The sequence below is a fragment of the Heteronotia binoei genome, chromosome 7 (assembly GCF_032191835.1).
Source record: "Heteronotia binoei isolate CCM8104 ecotype False Entrance Well chromosome 7, APGP_CSIRO_Hbin_v1, whole genome shotgun sequence".
In the NCBI taxonomy this organism is placed as follows: domain Eukaryota; kingdom Metazoa; phylum Chordata; class Lepidosauria; order Squamata; family Gekkonidae; genus Heteronotia; species Heteronotia binoei.
In genome coordinates this window covers 71147004-71163233 of record NC_083229.1, presented here as the reverse complement: position 1 = coordinate 71163233, position 16230 = coordinate 71147004, and the positions used below count along the sequence as shown (strand labels likewise).

The window sequence follows — 16230 nt, the reverse complement described above, 5'->3', positions numbered from 1 at the left end:
TTAACCTGCACAATGAACTCTTGCAGGAATTACAAAGCAATAGAAACATCATGTTTCAACCACAAAGCACACTTCTTCAGCCTTTCTAGTATTATGGAACAGCTTCATAGATATCAGGTGTCGATGTTTAGTTATGTAGCTGTCTTGAAGAAAGCACTCTAGGTGAGGCCTGGAATTCTCCCATGATTTAAGCTGATCTCCAGAGATCAGTTCCTGTAGAGGAAATGGGAGCTTCAGGAGGCAGGCTCTGTGGCATCTTATCCCTTCTGAGCTCCCTCACTTTCCCAGATAGAAATGGAGGCAAACCGGCTTGCAAACTAAAGTTTGTCATGAATTTTGGCCAGATCATGGTTTGCAAGGCAATGTTCGTGAAAGGGTGCACGACATGAACTTTCAAGCTTTTTGTGAATTATTACATTTACAGACAAGCTGTCCATTCAATTCAACTATTTATAAAACTCCAAGACCTCAAGAGGGGCAAAATTCTCCAGCCTTGGAAACACTGATAGGAGTCCTCCAAAACTTAACAGACACTGCTGGCTGCCAGTAACAGATCTCCCATTCTGCTCTGTGGGATCAAAATGCTAAATATACCCTCAGCTCATTTTTGCACCCTCTCCACTGTTCATGGTTACACAGAAGGCAGGGAAGTTGTTAAAAGCGAACTGGCAGAGCATATTCCCTACTGGTTGTGATTCCTCTTTCCTGCTTGAGTTTGGGAGTGTTTGGAGAATTCAGGGCTCTGAGCCACCTTATGTCTCAGCTCACGCTGAGCAGAGTCCCCTGAGCCCACCTCCACTGATCCTCTGGAGATGGTCACACAAGGTTGCCATCTCGCCTGACCTCCATTGAGTGACCATGAGTCTGCTCTCCTGCCACCTCACCAACATCCAGAGCAAGCAGGTGTTCTCCTATCCGGGAGACATCCTCAGCCCACACTGTTCCTGCCTGGACCCAACCAGAGTGGATGAGTTGGCCTTTCCCTTCTAGGCTTTCCCTCTCTGGACATCACAGGATGTCCCCCCATTTTTCCTCCTCTCTGGATGATCTGGCATGTGACCTGTGGGTTGCACCTGTAGTGCTTGAGTGGGAGGATGGCTGCCTCTGTTGGGTGGGGGTGGGTTCCCTTACCCAGCACCTACCTAATGAAACAATATCTACCTCATAACACAATACCTACCTCATGAAACAACATCTGCCTCATACCACAACACCTACCTCTTGAAACAACATCCACCTCAGCAAACATTTACCTCAATAAACATCGGCCTGTACAAGCATGCCCCCATTTGACTCCCCTTTTCCATTGTATTTGTACTATTCACAACAGGTGATCTCTTGTCCGCACAAAGTGTTCAGCTAGTGGTGAATAACCAGAAATTTCACCTAGGGGTGGGCTGTGACCAGAGGGGGCCTGGAAACATTATGGGCATGCCTCACTCGGTTCCAGAGCTTGCCAGGGGTGCTTGCCAAGCTGTCCTGGGGTTACTTTGGGGAGCCTCACTGGAACTCTGGGGATGGTTTTTTTTGTCATTCTGAACCTGCCTTTGGAGACTTCAAGGGTGGCTTGGGCAGCTTGATGCGTGTTTCCATTCCTCTGCACAGTAGAATTCACCGCAGTTGACAGGCATGCTCTGGACCTCTTTGTCTCATGGGGCTGGGGTGCCTGCCAAGCTGTCATGGGGTTACTTTGGGAAACCCCCTCTCCCCGCTGGAAGTATTTGAGGGGCAAATAAGAATTGATCCAAAAATCTATGAGTGCAACTCTTCTCATGGAGTAAAGTTTTGCCATCTTTCTTTTTTCTTTTTGCTGCTGGGAACCACTGAGAAATGTGTAGGATGGGGAATAGGAGGCTTCTGTGAGAAAAGGAGAGAACTGCTCCCCTCAGGCAATTTTTGCAAATTCCGTTGTTTCCACTGCAGTCCCTCCACACATCTTCATGCTGTCTCTTCAGATGCTCCAAAATTTTGATATGGGTCCAGGGTGCTGAAACTGGAAAAAGCATGTTCTTAGGAGCCAAATCTGCTTCAGGAGCAATGGCTGGTTCTTGAGCTATCAGTTATCCCACCCTAGTTGACCATCACAAAAGCCCTTTATGAGTGTTTCTACTTTTGTGTGTGTTATCGTATGGCAGCGTGTGTAGTATAGTCAGGAAATCCTAAGATTGTCTAGAGGTCTGTATGGAGATACTTGTTTCTTTGTTTTTGACCCATACTTCTGAATGGGCACTCTCTACAGACTCAAAGGTCTGAAGATTTCTGAAGCACCTCATGCTCCAGTGAGGCAGAGGAAAGTCAGGATTATCTCTTTGCTTTGGGGAAGAAGCAAGCGGTGTCAAGAAACATACTGGTGGATGCCATGGGTATCACTGCACTACAGCAATCAAGTGGTTGCCTTTGCAGAAGGCATAGGCTTAGTTTGCAACATCAAAGAAAAAATGCTGATATGTGCTAAGTCATTCATGCATCGAACAACATAGGATGTTTTATCCAGTAGGTTAATGTAGGCTGATTCTAGTTTAATGTAAAACTGCAGGCATATCTCTTAGTATAAATGGTTTGTATTGTTTTGTCTTGTTTCTAGAAGGCGGCATCTGATACATTAAAAAAACTAGGATCCATAAGCTATCACAAGAACAATCTGCTACTTATATACCTAATTTCTGCTTATTTGTTGAGCTGTTGTATTACATTGCTTCTCACACAGTGGCTGCTGTGTATCAACTAACTGGCAAAATTCACTGAACTCACTATTTCTTTTATTTTAATTCAGGTTAAGAATTTATTGGATATGAGTGTGTTGGCCTTTGTTCCAGCCATTTTCCTTGGAATACTTGGGGGTCTTTTAGGAGCTCTCTTTGTTTTCCTGAATATCAAGATTAACAAATTACGTATGTGGTTCTTCAGCACAATTCCAAAAACATCCCTCAGAAAAACAGCCAAGCTGTTAGAATGTGTGCTGATTCTTGTAAGTATTTAATTGTATTTTCTTAACGGCTCTGAAGTCGTATTTACTCTGGTTTTGGTAAGAATGAAATCCTGGGCCTAAAAAAGGAAGGATGAACAGAATAGAAAATAATGCTACATTGTGGGTAGAGTACAGGCATTTAAAAGTTAAAAAGAACCCCATGCAACAGGGCTTTTTTTTGTAGAAAAAGCCAAGTAGGAATTTATTTGCATATTAGGCCACACCCCTGATGCCAAGACAGCAAGAACTGCATTCCTGCTCAAAAAAAGCCCTGCCATGCAAGGTACATAGGGATCTGGTGGGTGAATAGGATCCTTCATTTGTGCATTACTGATGTCTTGTGGTGATTTAGTTTATGTATTTTACCCTGTTTTTAATTTGGACAATGTGATTTTAATGTTTAGTGTGAGCTGCCTCAGACTATTTTAGAGAGACAAAGCACACATTTTGAAATGAGTAACTAAATATTAACCAGAGATAACATTTTTCTCAGCCGCTTTAGCTGTTAAACTTCTTAACATAATTAAGTAGACTGTGTTATCTTATCACCAGGCACAACTAGTGTCAGTGGTCACAGTGCTGATTTAGTATGCTTTTGGATTTTTTCACAGAAATATCATAGACTATGACTTTCAGATTTCATGCACTTTAATTCCACAATTCAATCTTTTCCTTGTGCATCCTCTGATTTTAATCAAAGCCCCTTCTTACATAAAAAAGATCAATTTTAAACTGGGAAAGATTTTTTTTTGTCTCATAGTCACATGATAACCCTAATTACTATCATTTCAAGAAGAATTATATTTGGAAAGTTTTAGGTTTCCAAATAGGAAAGCGGTCTTAAGAAGTATTATCATGACCTTTTCCTACAAGAAATAAATCACATTTGCTTCACTGTAATTGTTATCTCAGTGAAGATGAATTGTCCATTTCCAATAGGACTAGGTTACTTTGAGTCAGATGAACACTATCATGATGAAATGTTCAATTAATAGAAAATGGAAATGCTACATGAAGAAATTAAAAAAAAATTCTTGCAGTTCAGTTATAAAGTCCCATGCCAGACTAAACATGTTAAGCAATGTACTTCCATTCCATTTTCTATGCACTTTGCAATTTAGAGTTGCCAATCCCCAGTTGGGGGCAAGGGATCCCCTGGTTTGGAGGTCTGCTTCATTTGAGAATCAAATACTTAGACAAATTTGAATTCCCATCCTATCGTTTTATGTGGATAGTACCTAAATTAAGACAATCAAATATGTTTGCATGCTGTAATGTTCAATTTCTTAACTGCTCCAAAGTCATATTTACTCTGGTTTTGAAAAAGAAAGGATGAACAGAATAGAAAATAATGCTACATTGTGGGTAGAGTACAGGCATTTAAAAGTTAAAAAGTTAAAAAGAACCCTATGCAACAAGGCTTTTTTTTTTAACAGACAAAGCCAAGTAGGAACTCATTTGTATAGCAGAGATGAAGTGGTGCCCACGTTTGTGATTGCTCCTTGTCCACTGTTGGTTTATTATTGCATGTATACTTTTATTGTTCCAAACACACTATTGGCAGGAAAAATTTTTTTGTGAAATGGTTGTTAAAATATTCAGCCACTTCTGGGGCCATAAATTAAGATAGTTTCTGAGTGGCTTTTGTAAAGCATGTACAATTGATGTGGTAAAAATTTTCCTTGCTGTTGTTTTGAATTCTTAAATATTTTCTTGGTGTATGACTTATGAGCTGTTAAATCTGATTAAATGAGGAATAAATGAGAACTTCCATGAAGAGCTAGTCAGTTACTCATCAATTACTCTCTTCATTTGTTGATGGCTATAAGGAGTCAGACCCTGGCAACAACCAGTAGAATAGAACTGTTTGCCTTTTAGACAGAGGGGAGGAGATCTTTGGAGGTTCTGCAAATACAAGGTTTTTTTTTTTTAAAAAGGCTTTATTCCTATCTGTGTTACTCATGTTCATTTTTTAAAACAATAAGAGAATCACTCACACTTAGGGTGGCCAGACCGTCCCGGTCTCCCGGGACTTTCCCGGATCTGGCCCCCAATTCCCGGCTCCCGGGCTGGGTATACCGGGACCATTTAGAGGTCCCGGTTTAGCCAGCCAGAGAGCCGGGGGCCGCGCGAGCGGGCGGGGAAGGCAGCGAGTGAGGGAGGGAGCGACCCTGCGCACGCGCAGGGACGCTCCCTCCCTCACACGCCGCCTTCCCCGCCCGCGCACGGGGCCCGGCGGTGGCGGCGGAGGCCCGGGAGGGCATCGGAAAGGCCCGCGGTGGCCGCTGGAGGCCCTCCAGCGGCCACCGCGGGCCTTTCCGAAGGCTTCCCGGGCCTCCGCCATTCCCCCCCCTTCTCCTTGGCCCGGGAAGGCTTCGGAAGGGCCCGCGGTGGCCGCTGGAGGCCCTCCAGCGGCCACCGCGGGCCTTTCCGAAGGCTTCCCGGGCCTCCGCCATTCCCCCCCCCTTCTCCTCGGCCCGGGAAGGCTTCGGAAGGGCCCGCGGTGGCCGCTGGAGGCCCTCCAGCGGCCACCGCGGGCCTTTCCGAAGGCTTCCCGGGCCTCTGCCATTCCCCCCCCCTTCTCCTCGGCCCGGGAAGGCTTCGGAAGGGCCCGCGGTGGCCGCTGGAGGCCCTCCAGCGGCCACCGCGGGCCTTTCCGAAGGCTTCCCGGGCCTCCGCCATTCCCCCCCCCTTCTCCTCGGCCCGGGAAGGCTTCGGAAGGGCCCGCGGTGGCCGCTGGAGGCCCTCCAGCGGCCACCGCGGGCCTTTCCGAAGGCTTCCCGGGCCTCCGCCATTCCCCCCCCTTCTTCTCGGCCCGGGAAGGCTTCGGAAGGGCCCGCGGTGGCCGCTGGAGGCCCTCCAGCGGCCACCGCGGGCCTTTCCGAAGGCTTCCCGGGCCTCTGCCATTCCCCCCCCCTTCTCCTCGGCCCGGGAAGGCTTCGGAAGGGCCCGCGGTGGCCGCTGGAGGCCCTCCAGCGGCCACCGCGGGCCTTTCCGAAGGCTTCCCGGGCCTCCGCCATTCCCCCCCCCCCTTCTCCTTGGCCCGGGAAGGCTTCGGAAGGGCCCGCGGTGGCCGCTGGAGGCCCTCCAGCGGCCACCGCGGGCCTTTCCGAAGGCTTCCCGGGCCTCTGCCATTCCCCCCCCCCCTTCTCCTCGGCCCGGGAAGGCTTCGGAAGGGCCCGCGGTGGCCGCTGGAGGCCCTCCAGCGGCCACCGCGGGCCTTTCCGAAGGCTTCCCGGGCCTCCGCCATTCCCCCCCCCGCTTCTCCTCGGCCCGGGAAGGCTTCGGAAGGGCCCGCGGTGGCCGCTGGAGGCCCTCCAGCGGCCACCGCGGGCCTTTCCGAAGGCTTCCCGGGCCTCCGCCATTCCCCCCCCCTTCTCCTTGGCCCGGGAAGGCTTCGGAAGGGCCCGCGGTGGCCGCTGGAGGCCCTCCAGCGGCCACCGCGGGCCTTTCCGAAGGCTTCCCGGGCCTCCGCCATTCCCCCCCCTTCTCCTCGGCCCGGGAAGGCTTCGGAAGGGCCCGCGGTGGCCGCTGGAGGCCCTCCAGCGGCCACCGCGGGCCTTTCCGAAGGCTTCCCGGGCCTCCGCCATTCCCCCCCCTTCTCCTCGGCCCGGGAAGGCTTCGGAAGGGCCCGCGGTGGCCGCTGGAGGCCCTCCAGCGGCCACCGCGGGCCTTTCCGAAGGCTTCCCGGGCCTCCGCCATTCCCCCCCCGCTTCTCCTCGGCCCGGGAAGGCTTCGGAAGGGCCCGCGGTGGCCGCTGGAGGCCCTCCAGCGGCCACCGCGGGCCTTTCCGAAGGCTTCCCGGGCCTCCGCCATTCCCCCCCCCTTCTCCTTGGCCCGGGAAGGCTTCGGAAGGGCCCGCGGTGGCCGCTGGAGGCCCTCCAGCGGCCACCGCGGGCCTTTCCGAAGGCTTCCCGGGCCTCCGCCATTCCCCCCCCCTTCTCCTCGGCCCGGGAAGGCTTCGGAAGGGCCCGCGGTGGCCGCTGGAGGCCCTCCAGCGGCCACCGCGGGCCTTTCCGAAGGCTTCCCGGGCCTCTGCCATTCCCCCCCCCTTCTCCTCGGCCCGGGAGGGCATCGAAAGGCCCGCGGTGGCCACCGCGGGCCTTTCCGACGCTTCCCGGGCCTCTTCCACGCCCCCCCCCCGTGCTCCTCCGCCCGGGAGGGCGTCGGAAAGGCCTCTCCGCCGCCGCCGGACTCGCCGCCGCCGCAGGTAAGGGGGCCGAAAGGGGGGGGGCTGGCAGGAGGGGGTGGCCTTCCTTCCTTCCTTCCTTCCTTCCTTCCTTCCTTCCTTCCTTCCTTCCTTCCTTCCTTCCCTCCCTCCCTCCCTCCCTCCCTCCCTCCCTCCCTCCCTCCCTCCCTCCTTCCTTCCTTCCTTCCTTCCTTCCTTCCTTCCTTCCTTCCTTCCTTCCTTCCTTCCTTCCTTCCTTCCTTCCCTCCCTCCCTCCTTTCTTCCCTTCTTCCCTCCCTCCCTTTCTCCCTTCCTTCCTTCCCTCCCTCCCTCCTTATGTTCTTATGTGACACAGAGTGTTGGACTGGATGGGCCACTGGCCTGATCCAACAGGGCTTGTCTTATGTTCTTATGTGACGCAGAGTGTTGGACTGGATGGGCCACTGGCCTGATCCAACAGGGCTTGTCTTATGTTCTTATGTGACGCAGAGTGTTGGACTGGATGGGCCACTGGCCTGATCCAACAGGGCTTGTCTTATGTTCTTATGTGACGCAGAGTGTTGGACTGGATGGGCCACTGGCCTGATCCAACAGGGCTTCTCTTATGTGACAATACTGACTTTGGTGGACCCAAGCACTGATTCAGTGTAAGGGAGCTTTGTTTTTGTGACTGGAGTAGACAATACTGACTTTGGTGGACCAACCCAAGCACTGATTCAGTGTAAGGGAGCTTTGTGTTTGTGTCTTCTAGTGCAATTTTGTTCTCAGATCCTGTATTTACTTCATATGGGATAAGGCACTTTCTCAACTGTGCTGCATAATGCAGCCTATTTATTTTGTCCTGTTGGCTCTGTTGGCTCTATCTGCGCCACCTTCATCACTTTCGGGGTGTGGATCCCCCAGTGGAGTGGTCTCCCGACTCCCTCCGCCGGCTGTTTCTGATAGCCCTGCGCCCCCTCTTTCATTTGATATGTGTCCCGTGCGGGTGCCACCCTCCCGCCGGGAGATGCCGCAAAATGAGCCCCCTTGAGGCTTATGGCGGCAGGGCTCGGGGGAAGCGAGCTAGAATGCTGTTCTTTTGAGGGGTTATAGAGTGTTTCGAGCCCGTCCCTGTGGCATCGGTCCCATCATTGTGGGGCCCAAGGGGCCGGCGCAGCGGCACGCTGAAGCAGCCTGTCGGTCACTTCCAGGTTCCTGTCCTGCATCTCGACCGGTGTTATTAGTGACAGGCTGCTTCGGCGTGCCGCTGCGCCGGCCCCCTGGGCCCCACAACGATGGGACCGATGCCACAGGGACGGGCTCGAAACACTCTATAACCCCTCAAAAGAACAGCAGTCTAGCTCGCTTCCCCCGAGCCCTGCCGCCATAAGCCTCAAGGGGGCTCATTTTGCGGCATCTCCCGGCGGGAGGGTGGCACCCGCACGGGACACATATCAAATGAAAGAGGGGGCGCAGGGCTATCAGAAACAGTCAGCGGAGGGAGTCGGGAGACCACCCCACTGGGGGATCCACACCCCGAAAGTGATGAAGGTGGCGCAAATAGAGCCAACAGAGCCAACAGGACAAAATAAATAGGCTGCATTATGCAGCACAGTTGAGAAAGTGCCTTATCCCATATACTGATGAAGTATATACAGGATTTGAGAACAAAATTGTTTCCGGCGGTGATATTTGGGGGATTTTTGGGGGCGTCACAGGAAGTGCTGTGAAGTCACTTCCTGTTTCCGGCAGTGGCATTTGGGGGAAATGATGTCATTTGGGGGAAATGATGTCACAGGAAGTGATGTCACTTCCCGTTTCCGGCAGGTGACGCGGGGGAAATGATGTCACAGGAAGTGATGCCACTTCCTGTTTCCGGTGGTGGCATGACGTCACCGGAAGTGACGTCACCGGAAGTGACGTCACTTCCTGTTTCCGGCGGCGCACGCGCTTCGCGCGCGCGCACCCCCCCCCCCCAAAAAAAAGTGTCCCTGGCTGGCCTTCAGACATTATGGTCACCCTACTTCAGCCTGTTTTTCTGGGGGAGAGGGGGGTCATTATGGGTGTCTGTAAATACATGTGGTTTTTTTAAAGTTTTTAAAAAGGTATTGTATTATTTCTATGTAGCACTGCATTCCCCATGCACTTCAAAATAAAAAGTGAAATAAAAAAGGGTGAGTGAAGAATCCCGAGGGCTGCATGAAAACACAGCAGGGGGAGGGGCTTCAATGTGTATTAGGTGTGGAAAGGAAATCAACATTAAATATGGAGAGAACATGATTGCCCTGGGCTGTCTAGAATCTCTAAAGCAAGGGCAATTTCACACAGAATCAGATCAGCAAAGAAACTACCATGGAAAATCACCCTGGTATGGAAGCAGCCCATGGCACTTATGCATATCAGTTCTTAAGGCTATTCCAGAAATAGTAGCCCTCCCCCCTGAAAAACTGCTCTGTGTTGGGTGGTTGCCTTTGATTTTTTGATCTCTCATGGACTGGAATGCACCTACCTGAAAATTGTGACCATAATGAACGTAAAATGTAAGATTATCTGATCCGGATTTAGTAAACATTTTTGTGAGGATGTACATGTGTTCTCTTCAAGGGGTGAATATGCTTGTTTTAGACTGATCTTATGTCACTATTTCTACTTTGTGTACTTTTATACAAATGTATAGGTTATGACCATTACTGCAACTGTCTACGTGCCTTATTTCTTTCACTGTACACCAGTCAATATCCTGACAATGTTTGATTTGACCGGTAAATCAGAAAAGTAAGTAATGAAAGAAATGCAAGACCTTTTATAAATTATAGATGTCACTGACTTGATAATGCTTCCACAATTTGATAGTAGCTTTTTGTCTGAAGATTCTGTGGAGTTCCATAAAATGCAAAAATATGTCTGTATGCTGGAGCATAGGACATATCAGATGTACACTTCATAATCAAGAAACCAAAGAATGGATTTACGTTGTACAAACTTTTCCGAATGATGTTACAGAATTATGGAACCACAAAATTGTAATGCTGGCAGAGAATTCTCCCTGCCATGCTATTAATTGCCAAGTGATGAGCCTAGAGTCATCAAATAAGGGAAGGATCTTTTGCTGCTACCTTTTAGAAGGACTGTCCCATAAGGAACTAAAAAAAAAGTTGGAGGTATCTTCTGGATAAAAAGGTGACATATAGCATAGAAACAAAAAATCCACTCTATATAATATCTGTATCATTAATTCTTCCTTCTATGTAACTCCAGTCTTAAAGGCATAAAGATAAGTCCGTTTTTCAAGAAAGCACCAATTCTAGAAAAAAACTTTTTGTACTTTGTAGAAGGAGTGTATTCATGAATTAATATTGGTTTTTTTCTTTTGGATTTTAAAGCATAAGCCAGGTCAAATGGCAAATTTCAGAATATAATTGCCCACCAGCAGCATTACAGATTGGGCCAGATTTAGTGAAAGATTCAAACCAAACCTTTAATGAAGGTATGTATAAGAACATGGAACTGGAATAAAGCTTGTGTAGTTGTTTTTCTTCTTTCAGGTCAGGTCTGAGCAAAGCTTCTAATTCTAAAAAGGGCTGTGTAGGCAAATGTGGATATTAGCAAGGAAAGTTAACTTTTCTGAGCTTTTCCAGTTGATCAGATGATTCCCAACTATGCCACCATTTGCTATTGTTCATTTATCTACAGATGACAATTGAACTTCAGTATAAGACTTTGTTAGTAGGACATGTCAAGCTGGGTGAATAGACAGGAGGGTGGTTAAATATAATGAGAAATTCCTGTTTTTAAAGATGACTATTATTTTTATACCATCAATATGCACAACGGTTTACAGAGTTTTACAAACATAGATGGGTCCCTGTCCTCAAGGTGCTTGCAAATGAAAATAGATAATGGTAACAGAGAGACAAGAGCAGAAAGAGATTTGTGCAACAGGGCAACCAGCCCACTAGGTGGCCCTAGGCTTGCCTAGGAGACTACTGGTGGAGGAGCACCAACCAGTCCTATTGCCCCATGCCTGGCTGCCCACTCACAGCATCAGGTCTGCCCAGAAAGAACCAACTGCTCCAGTGGGTTCCCTGCAGGAAACTTGCTCTCTCCTTCCTTCCCTCTGTTGGTGGGTGGCCCCTTTACTGCTACGATGTATCATTGTCTCCCCTGACTGTGAGGGGAAGTTGATAAGGCAGGTAATGGATCCTGCAGTTGTGTGGGAGTGAGGATAGTGGGCACTGTTGTGCCCTACCCTGCCACAGTGGGTTCAGAAGTGCCCATGGCATCTTTCTGCTGTTGTGGGGGAGCAAGGAGAGTGGACACAGTCTTTGTACCTCCTTGCAACTTGGCAGGGGTAAGGAGAGTCAGGGGTGGATTCTCACCTCCCTGCAGAGCCATGTGGGTGTGGTTTGGACTCCCTGGCTGAGGGTGCCTAAAATCCTTGAGCCAAAACTCATTTGAAAGCCAATGCAGTTACTGGGACTCAAATCTGATTAAATTCTAGTGATTATTTTATCTATTTATCAGATTTATATCCCACCATCCCCTGATGGGCTCAGGGGATTATTAAGATCGAAGACTGTGAGAAAATATGGCTTTTGTGGCATGCTTAGTGAGTGTATCACTGGTCCCTGTACTGTTAATTACTAATGCACTCAAAAGCCTATCTGGTTCCCAATTAAGTAGAAAAAATAGTGGGGGAAACCCCTAAAATATGAGAATTCTTTTTTAAAGTTTAACATTATGAACTCTTGTTTCCTTTTGTTGCTCTTCTGTCTCATTTAAAGCTGCTGCTCTCCTGGGCGAGAATGGCATGCGAGGAATCATGTACCTGTTCAGACGTGGGACCCACAAGGAATTTGGTTATGCCTCTCTTTTTACTGCATTGGTGTTTTATTTCCTGCTATCCTGCTTGACAGCAGGATCTTCAGTTGCCAGTGGTTTAGTTATACCTATGCTGTAAGTATTGCCTGCAGTACTCTAGGACACGATTTTCTCTGCTGAAAATCAAAGTGTGATTACAGCAGTTCAGTATACTCTACTTAGGTCTACACGTAAAAATCAGCTTAATGTAAAAAATAGCCATTATTTACTACACATTATTATGATGACAAAGGCTGTAGTTATAGCATCCACCTTTTATACTGGACAAAATTGATTTTTACTTTGATGAGTCTGGTGTAAGAAGGGAATGGAAACCGCTTTCCCAGAAAGTCTTAGTGAAAGTGAGTCTATTAGCAGGTGTCTGAAAAAGAAGACAAAACTAATAAGCAGCCTTACCTTTGATCTTTGCAGCTCATATATATCAGGCTCATGCAAAAAGGATAATAACAGGATAAGAGGTGTATTATTCTTTTGAGTGTATGACATATTTTTGAGTGCATCTTTAACCTTTATTTTTACTCTCTAAGTGATCAGAATTTTTGCACAACTAATATTATTATTTTTATTATTTATTTGGGATCTAGGGGTCTTTCCTCAAACTAGTCCTTCTGTTATGGGGGCTTCATATTTTCCCAGCACTCTAACAACAGTATTTTATAGGTAGAAAAATACAAATGTCCCCTCATTGCAATGGTAATTACTGTGTGTGGAATGAGATTGTGTGTATGTCCCAAGAACCTGTGCTATCACTAATAATTAATAACAAAGTTCCCATGAATATATTTTGAAATCATATAGGCTTTTGTTTTGTTAATTATTTTCATTTCTAATGAGGCTAAATGTGCCCCTGCTACATGCAGTTCAGCATGAGAGGACCCAAGTTGTATTTTCACAGCAAAAGTGACAAACAATATACAGTGTGTCCTGCTATCATTGTCGGTCTTTTGCTTTTACATTTTCCCCTAAAATACAACTGTATGAAGGCTGTGCACTTCCCCCTCCACTGCTAGCATGTCTCTTTCCCCTTATTTCTTTTACAGGGAAAAATAGGAGTCAAACCATCCCTGCTTATATAATACCAGTGCTGCCTAGAGTTGCCAAGTCTGACTCAAGAAATATCTGGGAACTTAGTGGGTAGATCCAGGAGACTGTGGGAGTGGAGCAAGGAGCAAGGGTGTGACAAGAACAATTGAACTCCAAAGGGAGTTCTGGCCATCACATTTAAAGGGGCCACGCTCCTTTTAAATGCCTTACCTCCCTTTGGAATAATGAATGATAGGGACATCTTCTTTTGGGGATCATAGAATTGGACCCCCCCAGTCCAAACTTTTTGAAACTTGTAGAGTATTTTGAGGAGAGTCACCAGATACTATGCTGAAAATTTGGTGTCTCTCTCACAAAACAGCACCCCTCCCCAAGCCCCAGATATTCAAGGATCAATTTTCCATTATACCCTATGGGAATCGGTCTTCATAGGGAATAATAGAGTGCACAGCAGACATTTCTCTCCCCCACCCCATGCTTTTTTATAACCCTAAAGCAGAAGGAGGGCCCAGGGGATCCACTGTCACCAACTGGGGATTGGTAGTTCTAATGCTGCCCTGCATTAAGTTACATAAAGACAGAATGTCCAACTACAGGATCTCAATCAGTGTTACCACAAGTATAGCACAAAGAGAAAAGGAAAACCATGTTCCTGAGGAGTGCTCTCATTTTCTTTTCCTTTGTAGATATACAGGAGCATTATATGGCAGGATCGTTGGCTTGATCCTGGTTTCCATTTTTGGGATTCAGACTGATGAGTATGCGGCATGGATTGATCCAGGACTGTTTGCTGCTGTTGGAGCTGCTTCATTCTTCAGTGGTGTTTCAAGGCTAACTATTTCCTTGACAGTTATAATGGTATGCTTTTTTAAAAAATATATAATCTAACTTGCAAGGAGAATTAGTGTTGAGGGGGGAACAACTTTGATATTATAAAACAGATTTCTTTTTTTAAAAAAATTAAAAGGCATTCTGTGTGTCCTGGAAATTTGACTGGCCACAAGGAAGTACAGTGGTAAAGAGCTGAGCCACAAGTTTTCCTGAACAAGAAGCTCTGGTAAGCAATAGGAAAGCTGGAACTCCACAGGAGTTGTAGAAACTGGGTGTAGAGAGGCTAGCAACAGCTAATTATAAAAGGATCATTAAAACAGTCAGACCACAACCTTTCTCAGCCTGCCCTGATGACAGCTACTAAAGGCTTTGATTTTGGCAAAACTCCAGAATAGCAGGGGTATCACTTTTCTTAAAGAAACAAAACTCTGAGACAATAAACAAGCATTTCAGCTGTGAAAGATGTCTGACCAAGTTTGTTGGCAAAAGCCATCAAGGAAGACCAGGGAGCTGATGTTAGAAGGCTTCAGGAAAGGAGTTTTCTCCAACCTGAACTAGAGATGCCAGCCTCCTGGCGGGACCTGGGGATTCCCTGATTTAACAGCTGATCTACTGTTCCCCTGGAGAAAATGGATGTTTTGGAGGGTGGACTCTATGGCATTGCACCCCTGAGGTCCCTGTCCTCCCCAGGCTCCATTCCCCAATCTCTAGAGTCTCCTAACCTGTATCTGGCACTTTAGCTCCCCTCCCCCTCTGATATTTGGGGAGGACCTGGCAACACTACCTAAACAACTTAGGGTTGCCAACTTCTAGGAGGGCACAACAAAAAAATACAAACTAGTGACCAATTTACTAAGAAATATATAGAAACCAGTCCAAATGTCCAAAACATGTACATTCAAGTCTCAAAGTAGTGTGGTGACAAGCCAATCGATTAAATACTTGTTTCTTTCCAGTCTTCATCAGACCTGGGACCAATATTGATTAAGTTATATAGATTCTTTACATATTTTTTAAAAAAGGGAACACAGAGCGTCTCCAACAGCAATTTCACATCGGCTACAGCTCAGTATAAGGCATCAATATTGCGCATCAATATTGGTCCTAGGTCTGATGAAGACTGGAAAGAAACAAGTACTTAATCGATTGGCTTGTCACCACACTACTTTGGGACTTGAATGTACATGTTTTGGACATTTGGACTGGTTTCTATATATTTCTTAGTAAATTGGTCACTAGTTTGTATTTTTTGTTGTGTTATCCATTATAGTGACCTTTCTCGGTTTGTATTCTATTCAACTTCAAGGAGGGGCCTGACAATCTCTTGGAGTTACAACTGATCTCTAGATTACAGAGGTCAATCCTCCTTGAGAAAATGACAGTTTTGGAAGGTCATGATATTATACACTTAGTCCCACCCTTCCCCACCTCCCTAGGCTCTACCTCCAAATTTCCAGGAATTTCCCAGCCCAGTTTGGCAACTTTTCTATACGTACAAAGGGGATAGTCACTTTGGAAAGCAATCTGCTGCTCAGGGTGGCTCTGAACCCTGTGATGGGGCCAAGGGGCTTTGGGCATCTCTCCCATGTTGTTGTAGTCATTTAAAACAACTACAGTATGTGCGTGGGAATATTTGCTCCTTTCTCAGGCTCCATATATCCTGCGATCATGTGACTCAGGACATCTGGAGCAAATAATCTCCTGTGGTTGTTTCCAATGGCTAAAATGATGTGCAAGAGACGTCTGAAGCCTCTCTTGTAGCACTCAGAGATACTCCAAGAGTCAGAGCACTTTCAAAAGTGAGTACCTCTTATGTACTTGTAGATGTGAATTGGGTCAGGGAACATTGATCCTGCTTGTGTCCCTTGTATTGTTAAGTTGAGATGGCTTTCACTTCCTTCTGCCTCTAGAAGGCTAGTGGCTGCCAGGTATGCTCCAAGGTGGACCCATCAAACTCCAGACTGGATTTGGCCCAGATTCAAATAAATGTGTAGCACTCATGAAAACCAGACTTTCTGATAGGAGTAAGCATTTAAAATTATTTATCCCTGCCCTGTTTTGGTAAGTTAAAGAAACGCAGTAGTATTTCATTAATAAATTACTTTTCCACCTAGTAGTTAAATTGGCAGTATTCTTAGGTGACAGACTGCTAGTACCATTTAAACTAGATTTATACAGGGCTAGGGAAATAAGAATTGTGCCCTCATAGAACACTGAAATAATTTAAGCCCTTTTTTCAATCTTGCTTCTGTGATGTAAAATTGAACCTTTTTCTTAACTTTTTAGTCTCTGTGTGGAAAATAGTGTACAGCACTGTATTAAAAAGCTCAGACACTGTATAATTTCCAAAGGTCTCTTC

The 16230-nt window shown here is 47.1% G+C and overlaps 1 protein-coding gene across 1 annotated transcript in view; it reads left to right on the top strand.

The window, feature by feature from the left end:
* The window catches only part of LOC132574736 (chloride channel protein C-like), a 97951-nt gene that overhangs the window by 23841 nt on the left and 57880 nt on the right, over positions 1-16230 (top strand). Inside the window, exons 7-11 of the mRNA XM_060242972.1 lie at positions 2774-2968; positions 9793-9890; positions 10499-10602; positions 11900-12071; positions 13727-13898. Of these exons, the coding sequence (XP_060098955.1) occupies positions 2774-2968; positions 9793-9890; positions 10499-10602; positions 11900-12071; positions 13727-13898 (741 nt within the window). The remainder of the gene's footprint in view (positions 1-2773; positions 2969-9792; positions 9891-10498; positions 10603-11899; positions 12072-13726; positions 13899-16230) is intronic.